This window comes from Schizophyllum commune, assembly GCF_000143185.2.
Source record: "Schizophyllum commune H4-8 unplaced genomic scaffold SCHCOscaffold_12, whole genome shotgun sequence".
Classification (NCBI taxonomy): Eukaryota; Fungi; Basidiomycota; class Agaricomycetes; order Agaricales; family Schizophyllaceae; genus Schizophyllum; species Schizophyllum commune.
In genome coordinates, this window is record NW_026089549.1 from 671,500 (window position 1) to 683,627 (window position 12,128).

The window sequence follows — 12,128 nt, forward strand, 5'->3', positions numbered from 1 at the left end:
AGCAGCCGCAAGTGGTCTTCCCCTCGGCGCATGCGCACCGACAGTTGGAGCCGAGCTATGTGCGCCTGGGACCCTCGTCGCCGACGGCGCAGCCTGCGTTCGCGCGGATGATGGTGCAGGTTGAGTTCTCGCGGCCGAAGGTGTGGGCTGAGTTATCGCGACCGTCGGCGCGCCCCGAAACTCGGCAGAAGGGCGCGCGGGCGATGGCCCAGGTGTGGGATGGCTTCTCGCGCGCGGAGGTACGGGCTGAGTTCCTGTCGGCGGAGGTCGAGCTCTCGCAGGTGATGGGTTCCTCGCTGGCGACGGCGAAGGCTGAGTTCTCGCGACCGTCGGCGCGGGCTCGGCAGAAGGGCGCGCAGCCGGAACAGCTTCTGCTAAGCGTGTCCTGGGCCGCGAGGGCGTGATCTGTGTCGTCGCGCCCGAGGCCGGATGCGCTGTCGTTGACGCTCGACGCAGTGCGGAGGTGACTTTGGGCGTCTGCGGCGCGTACGCTGTCGCCCGGGTATGCGCCGCTGTCGGTGGTCTCGTTTCTCGAGGGGACGGCCTGGGTGCCGAGTGAAGAGGAGCTGACGGGGGTGGTTGAGAGGAAACATCTGGACGCGTATGCGGAGCAGCAGCTAAGCGCGCTATGGAAGCCGGCTCGCGCACAGGCGCCTCCCTTGGCGCAACTGCTGGCCTCGCCACGCTAGCGCGCCTCGCCGTACCCGACGGTAAGGCAGCACCGCCGGACGTATCTGCAGGCACGCTCGCTTGTCGAGACCGATGAGCTGGATGAACTTCTGCAGTTCGACCTGAACGCGGTTCCGGAGTTCGACTAGGCCGTGTTTCTGCAGCTCGCCCCGGTCGGGTGTCTGCATTTCGACCAGGACGGGGCTCCGGAGTTCTCCGTCTGCTGGTAGAGGTTGGACGTGATTTTGCTGCGGTCTCAACAGGCTGACGAGCGGAGACGGAAGGCAGATGGGTCGCCCTCGAGACCGGTTGGCTTGCTCCCAAGGGTTTGTGGGTCGCAGTCTCCGTGGGGGGCGTGCTGTACCTTCGCACAGCAGGACGCGACGGCGGAGCAGCTTCACCTGAAGATGGCCCAGGAGCCATGGACTTTCGAGAGGCAGCAGGTGCGGAATGTGGTTGCCTAGTGGCGCGGTCGGCATTGCGAGCTGGAAGAGATGTGTGCGGCTCCGCTGTCACAGCGTTCTTCGCAGTCCTAGTAGTGATACGTAGAGGCGGCAGCGTCAGCGAGCGCTTCAAGCGTATCCCGGGTCGTTTGGATACGGGCGCTTGAGATGTAGGGTCGCTCTTCTCTGGCGAGAACGCTTCCTCGGCAGTTCGAACAATGGTTGGTCCCTTCGTAGTCGTCAAGAGCGGACCCGTAGTTTGTTCGCCTGCTAGAAACACTGTCGTCCTCGGCGCACTCTCCGACTGCGAGCGCGCGCGACCCATAGGTGCGGGAATCGTGAGCGTAGCTGCCAGCGAGGCATCGTCCGCGAACGCCTCCATCGGCGTCCTAATGACCGTGGGTCCAGTTCTTGCTTCCCCGTTCGAATTCGGCGTATGCCGCCCCGACAGCGCCACCGCGCGCTTCCAGGCCGAGCGGAAGGCCTGCTGCAGTCCACTCGGACCACTCGGACGCGCCGCTTTGTGCTCGTTCTCCGCCCACGTGATGGACAGCGACGCGCTGCGCAGGCGGTCCATCAAGCTGCGAACTTTGCTCGAGGAGTCGCGCGGCTGCTCCTTCGCTGCGGAGGGCGGGCGAGGAAAGCTGATGGTGCTCTCGCTGCGCGTACGGTCATGGTCATAGCTATGGTCATGAGCATGCTTCTTGAGGATCCTCCTGTGAGTATTTTGTGGAGAGCTGCTATCAAGCGCGACGTGTCTAGCGCCGGCTTCGGGCGGTTCTTCGTCCTGGGAGAACACTGCGATTGGTGTCGATAATTAGAGGAAAGGATGCTGAATCTGACCTCGTCTACGATTCCTTTACGCACCATGGGAGGCGGTCGGTGGTGATGGTCGAAAGAAAGCGGTGTATAGATTTGGGCTCATGTTGAACTGGCAATCGAAGCATTCAAGTAGCGCGCCACGAGGAGCATCTCTTGTTGTTTGATGATGTAAGGCGCCACCGGCGATGCATGGTCGCCACGCGATTTGCACGTTGGTTGGACCCACAAAGGTACGCTCAAGGTCCTCTGAACCTCCATCTCCTCATTACTCGCAAGTGGAAGTCAAGTACAGGAGATACACAGACTGAAATAGACTAAATACTACATTGCTGCACCAGGCCATCACCGCCCTCAAGGGGCTTTCCCAAAAATTGGACACTGCGCACAGTGCCACTGCCTGTGAGCCAGGCAAGTACACAGCACGTAACTGCAGACGCCGCAAATTAGACATCGGCGACCGTCGTCTCCCACTTGTCGAGCACGACAACGCCTTCGTAACGAAGACGAACAAGTCTGCACACGACGCGTCGATGCCGATGGCTGGATACAGCAGAAGCAAGGCTCATTTGAAGCGCACTATCCAATTTGAGCCCACATGCACCACTGATCCGGACTTCCATGTAGCCCCCCAGCCCGAGCGAGCATGACCTAGCCAGAAGCCTCTTCAAGCTCTGTTCCCAGCCCGCGCTGAGGCAGAACAAGGAGAAGTCAACGGGCCAAGTCAAGCCCGCCCGAAAAGGAGCGGTACGAGGAAGCGCGACCCGACAGTACGTGTGGGCCCATCTGACTGGACACTACACTCCTCGACCCAAGCTCCTGATTGCACCCACTGCCGCACCGGTATCGACGCATATCTCGTGTAGACAGACCGACCAGGACGAGCCCAGTGTCGCATCGAGCGAGAAGATCAAAACGACGGCCGCTGTCGTCTCCGCCGCATCGTTCCCGTCATGATTGGGAACTAGCTAAGCGGAGGGTGCTCGAGAAAGAGGGGCAAGCCCTGTACGGATCGAGCGCTGCGGCGAATTGCCTGGGGGATAACAGAAAGAAGGGAGCCCGGATTGTCCCTTTTATTCTGGCGTGGCGTCAGCTTATCAGCAGATGAAGACTCGTGGGTGCGGCTGTAGCCCGGGGGGAGTATAAGGGGCTTCTCCCGCAGCATCGAGGTCGACGGAGAGTCCATAGTCGATTATTATTATTCGATTTAGCCTGGAGAAGTTGATGGGTTCGAAATGCCTTCGTTCGGTTCCCAACCCCCCTTGTTTCCGCCTTGCTCGGTTTCGCAAGAGCTTGAGCAATGCGTCACGTTATGTCACACTCCAAACGGTTCGGCGTCTGCTGGGCTCGGGGGACTCCTTCTGAACCGCTGGAGGCTCCTTTGAGCACCAAAAATAACACCGGAGTGATATAGCTACCCAACTGCACAACAGGCAACATCAAAAGTCCCAGGAAAGTGCGTATCATAGTTTGAAGTCGGCTCCAGTTCAACCTGTCACGTGCACAGGTGCGCGCATTACTCGAGTATGTTGCGCCCTTCCGTCGAGCCTGATACACCCGGATAGGGTCGTCTAGAGTGAGTATAGATGTACTACGTAGGCGGGGTCTTTTCACTCTATTCATCTAGGTCAAGGGCGACAAAGGCCGACAGAAATACGGAGGATGCCGATGTCACCCTGTGACATAACGCTGTCGCTGTATCGCTGGTTTGCCAGAGCCCCCGCAGGCGTCTTCGCCCTTCACCCTTATCGTTGCCTGTAGACAAGGCGGCTTGGCGGTTTCTTCCTTCTACGCGGAGGCTGAGGGCAACGGCACACGTGTGCTCCGGCGGCGGCGGACCTTCTGCGCGGCACGCTAGCTCGGGTCCCTCAGATCCGATCGAATAATAATAATCGACTCTCCCCTCGTCTCTCCCCTCGTCGACGGATGCGAACACGAGTTGGTGGCGTGAGCCAAGTCAACGACGGCGATTGCCGAACGAGGGCCATTGGTCACCATGCCCGATAATGTTGCCAGCCCTGGGCCCACAATGCCCCATCGCCTGTCGTGCCACACAGCTCGTATGCGGTTTTCTGCATTGCGTCCATTCCGCTCTCATTTCTTGCACTCAATCTAGTATATGAATTACCAGCAACAATTTCATTTTACACTTGTCTGAACTTGAAGCTATGTTTATCATCTTCGCACGAGACATGTCGCCCCCAAGGCCGCGTCTGTACCTCTCATATCAGCACGAAATAGAGAGCCTCGCCAAGAAGACAATTAAGGCATGATCTACATGAGGTCTGCGCATGGCTAATAGACTTGAATGAACAGTGTCAAACAGCGTCGGTATGGAGTGCCTCGATGAGCAGCTAATGAAGCAACAGCCTGAGAGTAGCTATGTCAGTGTCATAGATGAATCGATGACCTATCTATGTATTGCTATGAAGCTGCGAGATAGGTCATGGCCAGCAGGATCATCAAAGTCGAACCGTGAGAAATCACGCGGGACGGCATTTGCCGAGGAAGGATGCGGGGAAAAATCCTCCGTCAATTGACCGCCGCCACCGTAATTTTCTGTGTGTAGCTCGGCAGCGACGGTGGCGTCGGGGAGCCGCATTTTGTCCCTTGCACGGCGACGGAGTACGCTCCAGGCAAACCTTTTGCCAAACGGCGCCGGAGAACGCGACTTCTTCGAGGGCACATTCAAATGGAGATCAGCGCATCGAGCCGCGTGCGACCCCGGGATCGACCTCAGAAGTGGACCTTTGGGTAAGCGCCGAGTAGATGGTATGTATGGGCATGACGCACCTCTGGCCAGGTCTAGCCGCTCTAGCTGTGACGCTAAACAGGATTCCGGCGGTGGTAAGTTGCAAATAGACCACCCACGAACACTCCCTGAACAGCAGAGGCGGCAGGAGAACACGACGAACGTCCGTCGGGGCCACGCCCAATCATGCTGGTATCGTCCAAGTGAACAATCAGCCTGCCTCGAGGCGTAACAGCACTGTAACGAAGGCGATGATACAGAGGCCAGAATGAACCATGAATGAAAAACACAACGGTCCTGTTAGCGCCGTGCGTTGACCTGACGCACACACGCGCCTCGCTCACTTGACACTGTCGCTGAGTCTGGTCATTACCGCGCCCCCAGGAGCCTATCACCGCACCTGATGCACCGGATGCCCTGCCTTATATCAAGCGGAGGCAGGAGGCGACTCCCCCTCGGTATCGTCGCTTCTCACAATTCTGCATTCGTTCCGCAGCCCCTTAACTATTCGCAAGGAATAAGGTGGGCTTCTGGAAATTCGGTGAGTAAGGCTTGCCGACGTTGGGGAAGCGCGCCTATTTAACCTCCCGCGCAGACTGTTGCCCCCCACACAGCTCGTTTTCATCTTCCCGTTCACGCTGTCGATTGCGCTTCCCATGGAGTACCTCACTTATTTCCCGTACCATGTCTGCTCGCAGCTATGGGCCACCATGAGCGCCCTGACCGGCTACGGGCAGCCGTGCTTCGCCCCGCGGGATCTCCCCGAGTTCGACATCGACGGAGAGACGGGCTTCGTCCCACCACGACCCCTCCCGCGGCTGCAAGGGGACTACCAGATCTGGGAAGACACCCTCCGCGAGGCGGCGGGCAGGGTGAGCCTGGGATGTGATGAGAGCGACGAGGCGATCTCCCGTCGCGCATATAGCAAATCTTGGAGGCAAAAGGTTGACTCGGTGAGTCTTCGAATTCGTTCATTCCAGGAGTGGCAGACTTACTTTGTGCCTAGTGGCCTGTCCTCGACACCTCCGATTTCGGCCTCAAGGAGCAGCAGCGCGCGCACTACGTCCTTGCCTTCATCTTGCATTACTACGCGCATTCCATCCCCGACGACGATATGGACAAGTGCTCACCTATCCATATCCCGAAGTCCCTTTCCAAGCCGCTTGTCGCTGTCTCGCGCGCGCTTCGCATCGCCCCCGTCCTCACCTACGCCGACACCATCATCTGGAACCTCGAGCTCATCAACCCGGATGGCCCGACGACACCCGACAACCTCCAGAACGAGACGCTCTTCTCCGAGACCGAGGACGAGTCCGCGTTCTACATGTCCCAGGTCAACTGCGAGCTTCGCGGCGCGGAGCTGCTCACCTGCATGCAGGAGCTCTCGCAGATGACGAAGGAGGACGCGAAGAACCCGGACAACCTTCCTTGCGTCTCCTGCATGCTCACGCGCTTAAAGCTCGTCATCGAGGATCTCGACAAGCTCATCAAGAGCGTCCGCCCGCTTTGCGACCCGCACCTCTTCTACTGGAAGATCCGTCCCTGGTTCATCGGCAGCACCAAGGAGCACCCGTGGATCTTCGACGGCGAGGAGCCCGGCTCTGACCTCCTCGGCCCCTCCGGTGGCCAGAGCACGCTCATGCACGCGATCGACGTCTGGCTCGACGTCGACCACATGCTCCGCTACAAGCGCGTCCCCGAGCCCTGCGAGGCGAACAAGCGCGCCGATCTCGGGTTCATGCGCCGCATGTGGCGCTACATGCCCGGCGTGCACCGCGACTTCCTCGAGTACCTCGAGGCCGCGCCCGTGCGCCTGCGCAACCTCGCGCAGGAGGTGCCTGCTCTTCTGGAGCCGTATGACGCGGCGGTCATGGCGATGAAGCGCTTGCGGGACGCGCACATCGGGATCGCGGTGCTCTACGTTGTGTCCGCGGCGAAGGAGCTCCCGCCTGGCTGCCCGCTATCGATGATGGCGAAGGCGATGGAGGCGAAGGGTCCGGAGGGGAAGTCGAAGGGTACTGGCGGCAGCGAGGTCTCGACATTGCTCAAGGCTGGTCGCGATGCCACGAGGCGCACCATGCTGAAGGATAACTGCAATTGAAGCGTGTTCGTTTATTTATTCTGCTTTGGTAGACTGTAACGTCCTGCATTTTATATATTGCTATTATTGTCGTTCGCAGCATTATTGTGATGACAGCAGGAGGAAGGAAGTTTGGTGACGTCTGTCACGCTCACAATGTGATAGTTCTGGCAGCTCGGTTCTTGCCGACTACCATGGGACGATGGCATCTCGAACTTGCGAGACAGCTTCGTCGTTGATGTTGCATGCCCTTGGAATCTAATGTTCTAGGTATGGGGATGTCAAAGTTCAACTCGAGAACCTGACGTTTCCACGCCCTCAAGTTCACACCTTCCTTTGTCTCCCATCAGATAAACAGACAAAGGAATTGTGCTGTAAACAAGCCACGTACCTGCCAGCGTGACTTCGAAGCCGTGCATCCCATGCTATCCCATGTCCAGTAAGTTCTCACCGTGTCTGATATCGATGCTCATCCACTGGCGTGATTCCCTGCCATCTTCGCACGCAGATCGTCCATCGTCTGTTGGCAGAAGCGGTCATCTGGCCCTGCCACCCACTTCCTGATACCGACCAAGAACCAAACTCCCCTGCAATGTCGGGCGCTTATGCGATGCCAGTGCTCAAGGAGACGCTAGATCTCTACGATATCGCCCTTCTGCTTAACTACGAGCGTCTTATTGCGGAGCCACGCTTTCATGGATACAGGCTACTCGATGTTGTCTACGATGGACAGCCTTTCACCGACGATAGGCTCGCGGCCCATTGGGATCGCACAGCGTATCACGAAGCGACGGCGCCTGCCCAGAAAGCCACTGGCGAACCCAACTTCGAATTTGTGTCGAAGTTGGATGAGCCTCGTCATGGCGTCTCTCTTCTATATCACAGGGGGCCCGCCTCTACGAAAGACCAAGACTCCCCAGCGACTTTTGTTGCGGCCAATGAACAGCGCGCTGCTGCTGCTGGTCTCACCGATCCTCCCTTTCGCTTTTCCGATCTTCAGCTATCAGACAGAGATCGCGAGACCCTCTTTTATCAGTCGCGCAGTGTGGGCTCCAGCGATTCAGCTGTGCGCTTGGTCCAATATTTCTTCGCCCTTTACCCCGCAGATACCCACCTGTGCGTCCGCACGTATGACCGTACCGACCCCGAATACTTCACGACAATCTCTCACCGGGTTGTACTTCAGTATGTCCTGCGCGGCCTGCGTATGCACACAATCAATTCTTTCCTGCCGGATAAATCGACGGTCTACCACACTCCCGGCCAGGACGGCCGCGCGCGGCATTCCGTGCTGACCTTCGGGAACGCCCCCGCGCGATGGGACAACATACGCACCGTCCTCAACCTCGCCTCGCTCGAGTTCGGCGACGCTGGGCGCGGTGTCAAGGGTAAGGGCACTTTTGTGCTCGAACCTATCAAGGCATACGATGCGCGTCTCGACAGGGTCGCGGAGGCGAACGAGCTGCTCATGGAAGAGATTACCGTCGAGCTGCCACCGCTAAAGGAGGGGGACGAGGAGGAAATGCATCTGAAGGCAATCGCGGCTAAGGTGAAGGGGCGATGGGATAGCCGTGGAAAAGAGCCTTGGTGTGGGCACTGTGGCGCACCGGGACCGAAGGTGCAGGCCAAGTGCTGCTCTTCCGCCCGTTATTGCAGCAGAGATCATCAAGTCGCGGCATGGCCTTTCCACAAGCTCTATTGTGGCCAGTGATCATACCTGTACAGTTGTCGCCCAGGACCCTCGAAATGCTGCAGATAGCAAAGAACGTGTCATTCGTGTTGATAAGTTAGTCTTCTGCGCGATGTAACTACTATAACTTAGGTCAAAGCACACCCGTAAATAAGCGAATGCGAGCGAGTGTCAATAAGGATATGCCAAGTACAGATATACGATCAAGCATCCGAGCTGCAAGTCCCCAACTAGTGGGAGATCCGCATGTGCGCATCTAGCCCACATACGGGCGCTTGATCACGTCCCATACAACCTTCAATAGGACACTGGGAGCAAGGATGTCGACGTCCGGCGCGAGGAAGGAGCCGACCCAGACCATGCGACGCGTGATGTCGGTGTCCTAGTGGCAAGGGTCAGCGAACCGACTCTTCAAACGACAAAGAGAAAAAGACGGGAGAAAAGCTCACCTCCTGCATCAGATACCGCAAGCGCTTGAAGTACCACCGCAGACACGCTCCCTTCTCAAGCGTCTCGCCCTTGCACGGAGTCGTCGTCGCGAACGCGTAGTCGCTCGTCTTGTTGCTCTCCCAGATTGGCACGATCTTCTGGTGCTGGCGCGTGAAGAAGGTACGGGCGAAGGTGGCGGGGATCTTGGTGGGCGCGGATTGCCCGTCGACCCAGACCTCGCGGAGGCAGGCGTCGAAGGTGGCCATGGAGTGGAGGATGTGGCTGAGGCCTTGGCTGTGAGGAGCGTCAGTAAAGAGTGGGGGATGGGTGAATTAGGAATGACATACGCGTATACGGGGTTGACGCGGAGGACGGCGTCGCCGACGGCTAGCCAGTTGGCGGGGAGGTCGCCGACCTGGTCCCAGCGCATGTAGCTGCGCGGAGCTGTATATCCGTCAGCTCCATGTGCCTAGAAATGGAGGGTGTAGCACGCACGGACGACGACCTTGCTGACCACCATCTCGTCCTCGCAGTCACGCAAATGGTCGAGCACCGGGTACCAAAAGTCGGGGTACGGCTTCTCCATATACCGCGCCTTCGAGCACTCGATGAAGTCGTCCATGTTCTCCGGCGTCGCCGCGTCGCCGTAGCCGCCACCGCAAACGTGGACTACGTTCATTGTCAGTCAAGCACCGCATCTCGACAAGCAAATGCCCACTCACTCAATCCGCCATCCCGCTCCGCGATATACACGCTCGTGTTGTCCTTCTCCGGGTGCGGCATGCACCCGTACACGGACTTGGAGTCGCTCTTCGGGATCAGCTCATGGAACCGCTTGCGGTTAGCCTCCGAAAGATTGAACTCAAGCGTCGAGTAGCGGACGTGCGGGTTGTACTCGGACTTGATGTCTTCGAACTTCTTGTCGTCGGGACCGAAGTTAGCGGGGTTTGCGTAGCCGGCGCGCTGCAGCCACTTCGGACCTTGAGCGGTGCCCGTGCAGTCTGCAAACAATGATGAACACGCGAAGGACTGCACGGGATTGAGCGACGTACCAAGGAAGAGAGCACCCTCGATATCCACCGTCCCCGCCGCCGTGCGCACCGAGATCTTCTGCACGCGTTGGCGGTCGATAGGATCCGCGTGGAGACTGACGACCAGGCCGGTGATTTGCTCGATATTCGGGTACTTCGACTTGTCCATCGTGAGGCGGCGCATGATGGTCTCCTGGCCCTGCCGCGAGGTGAAGTGGACGTCCGGCAGTTCTTCAGGGATGCACTTTGCGCCGATGCCCCAGAAGTGGAGCTTGGGGATGGGCTTGCCGACGCTGCAAAGACGCGGTGAATGGGCAGAATCGAGGAGGGAAGGATGAGAGGACGTACTGTATTTCTGACGCTGCACATTCGTCCCTGAATTTGGGGAAGAGTCGCGACATACACCGGTAGACGAAACCGTCGTGCGCTGCGACAAGGATTTAGAAAACATTGTGGAAAGAAGCGCATCGTACGTACTATTGAGGGACTCGTACTGCATGATACGTGTTCGCCGCGATTTCTGCTCCCATGAACGAGCCATCTTGCCCTCATCCGTATTCAACCAGGGCTCTGCTTCGATTACGATAACGCGCTCGAAGTGATCATGGCATATCCTGGCGGCGACCAGGCCACTATACCTATTCAAATATTCAGTATCGGGGAGACTACATTGAAAGCGTCATACGCACCCTCCACCGCAGATGACTGCGGTACCCTTCATCTTCTCGCCTTTCCGCGATGTACCCATCTGCTCGACCTCCGCTACGCATGTCTGGCGCTTGAGCTCGCGCTCCCGATAGCGGCGGCCGAGTGTTTTTGCAGTAGAGTACAGGGCGAGTGTCGCTACGACGGGCGCTGCAGCGAGAGCAGCCGTAGAGACGTCTAGGTTTTCGACGGAGTTATAGAACGAGGCGGTCATAGCGCGCGAGAATGGACGAAGCTTGAGAGGGAAGCGGATGATCGTCAATACTTATACGCCATCACGACTCCCGACCGAGGGTCGCGCCCGGTGACCAGACCGTCCATGGCGCGGTCGTAAACTGGTTTGAGGTGGACAACCGGGACTAGGAGGTGATTGATCAAATGCGGTGTTCGACCACGAGTAGTGGCGCCTACAATCACCGACAAGCGGAGTGGATACTCGGAAAAAAATCAGGTAATTTTCTGTCGCTGCGTCCGGGGATGCGCGGCAGACAAGGTTATGAGTGACTCAAGTTCCAAGCGATGAATGACAAGGGCCGCAAATATCATCGTGTAGACTGGAATGCTCTAGCACTTCGGCCTCTCAAGAAGACCCAGTCCCAGTTTAGTGAGAAATTTGAGACCAAGATAGCCATCTGGATTGGAGGTCCGAGTTCAACATGGAGTGCGTTCGACTGGCGACGGACATTGACACATGATTGTCTGTGTTTGTCTCGTCCATGTGGCGTTGCCTTGTAGCCAGGGGCGGCTTGTCCCAAACCACCATGTCTGTGCTGCCAATATCTATGAACTAGACTCTGCGCTGACGCTGGTACTGGGGGAGCCATACCGAACACACGTATTCTCGAACTACATCTCGCCCTTGAGGAAGAGATTGGCGACTCGGAGAGTAACAAGTCCGACTTGGCATGCTGAACATGTAAACGCTTCTCACGCGCTCTTCCGGCTTCTTCCAAGACGAACATGGCATGCTTTTTGTGCAGTCGGCGGCATAGTGACCCTTCACAACCTAGGCGTGCTGGTGCGGCCGAAAATGGGATCCGAGACTAGACTTGCACAGGCCGGTTAGCTCAGTTGGTTAGAGCGTGGTGCTAATAACGCCAAGGTCGCGGGTTCGACCCCCGTACGGGCCATCTTTTTCCTCCCTCGCCGCTTGACGCGCATGCGTATTCCCAAGCAGGGCAGCAGATGACCTGGCAGGGGTACGAGCAGGCCCAGGTACGTCGCCTCTGCTTTCATGTGCTTTTGCTGCATCTCACGCGCAGCGTACATACTTAGACGCCCACCTTGCGCGCTTGTTTCTCATATCCGGTCGTGGCTGTATACGACCTTCGAGCTCTGTTTTCGGTCTGAAACGGTTGCGATCCGACTACGATAAGAAGAGGTATGGATCCTCCTTGGAATCCACAGCCCACGGTGCATTGCTCTCGCCGACAACCCGCGTACATCGCTGTGTCGGCGTGTTTCCAGTGTACGTATATTAAGAGGCATGTATGGTCCGCACTCATTGCAT

General features: G+C 57.9%; 4 protein-coding genes and 1 non-coding gene across 5 annotated transcripts; 3 read left to right on the forward strand and 2 right to left on the reverse strand.

Moving 5' to 3' along the window:
* Nucleotides 1–55: 55 nt before the first annotated feature.
* Nucleotides 56–2,037, reverse strand: SCHCODRAFT_02602720 (uncharacterized protein; the record flags this gene model as incomplete). Its single annotated transcript, XM_050344047.1, has 4 exons — nt 56–566; nt 649–889; nt 1,071–1,910; nt 1,980–2,037. 4 exons carry the CDS (start codon nt 2,035–2,037, stop codon nt 56–58), a joined length of 1,650 nt encoding a protein of 549 aa, XP_050197923.1.
* A 2,834-nt stretch (nt 2,038–4,871) lies between these two features.
* On the forward strand, nt 4,872–6,832 carry SCHCODRAFT_02640585 (Indoleamine 2,3-dioxygenase). The gene is made up of 3 exons (XM_050346158.1): nt 4,872–5,213; nt 5,268–5,636; nt 5,690–6,832. The coding sequence occupies exons 2-3, from the start codon at nt 5,340–5,342 to the stop codon at nt 6,782–6,784; spliced, it is 1,392 nt and encodes a 463-aa protein (XP_050197924.1). The 5' UTR covers nt 4,872–5,213; nt 5,268–5,339; the 3' UTR covers nt 6,785–6,832.
* Nucleotides 6,833–7,155: 323 nt separating this feature from the next.
* SCHCODRAFT_02640593 (uncharacterized protein) lies at nt 7,156–8,615 on the forward strand. The gene has a single exon (XM_003027474.3). It carries the CDS (start codon nt 7,356–7,358, stop codon nt 8,472–8,474), a length of 1,119 nt encoding a protein of 372 aa, XP_003027520.1. The 5' UTR covers nt 7,156–7,355; the 3' UTR covers nt 8,475–8,615.
* SCHCODRAFT_02640596 (uncharacterized protein) lies at nt 8,524–11,246 on the reverse strand. Its single transcript, XM_003027743.2, has 9 exons — nt 10,603–11,246; nt 10,391–10,551; nt 10,262–10,340; nt 9,935–10,206; nt 9,605–9,883; nt 9,378–9,551; nt 9,230–9,326; nt 8,903–9,176; nt 8,524–8,835 (listed from the first exon to the last, which is right to left on the reverse strand). The coding sequence occupies exons 1-9, from the start codon at nt 10,830–10,832 to the stop codon at nt 8,710–8,712; spliced, it is 1,692 nt and encodes a 563-aa protein (XP_003027789.1). The 5' UTR covers nt 10,833–11,246; the 3' UTR covers nt 8,524–8,709.
* A 428-nt stretch (nt 11,247–11,674) lies between these two features.
* On the forward strand, nt 11,675–11,748 carry SCHCODRAFT_t233. The gene has a single exon. It is a non-coding gene; the product is annotated as a tRNA-Ile (tRNA).
* Nucleotides 11,749–12,128: the final 380 nt, after the last annotated feature.

Bases quoted from the DNA above. Each gene is read 5' to 3' on its own strand.
- SCHCODRAFT_02640585 (XM_050346158.1), top strand. From the start codon at position 5,340: ATGGAGTACCTCACTTATTTCCCGTACCATGTCTGCTCGCAGCTATGG. The intron at 5,637-5,689 runs GTGAGTCTTCGA...CTTTGTGCCTAG, and splicing joins GGAGGCAAAAGGTTGACTCG to TGGCCTGTCCTCGACACCTC.
- SCHCODRAFT_02640593 (XM_003027474.3), top strand. From the start codon at position 7,356: ATGTCGGGCGCTTATGCGATGCCAGTGCTCAAGGAGACGCTAGATCTC.
- SCHCODRAFT_02640596 (XM_003027743.2), bottom strand. From the start codon at position 10,832: ATGACCGCCTCGTTCTATAACTCCGTCGAAAACCTAGACGTCTCTACG. The intron at 10,341-10,390 runs GTACGTACGATG...TCCTTGTCGCAG, and splicing joins GCAGTACGAGTCCCTCAATA to CGCACGACGGTTTCGTCTAC. The intron at 9,327-9,377 runs GTGCGTGCTACA...ACGGATATACAG, and splicing joins GGTCAGCAAGGTCGTCGTCC to CTCCGCGCAGCTACATGCGC.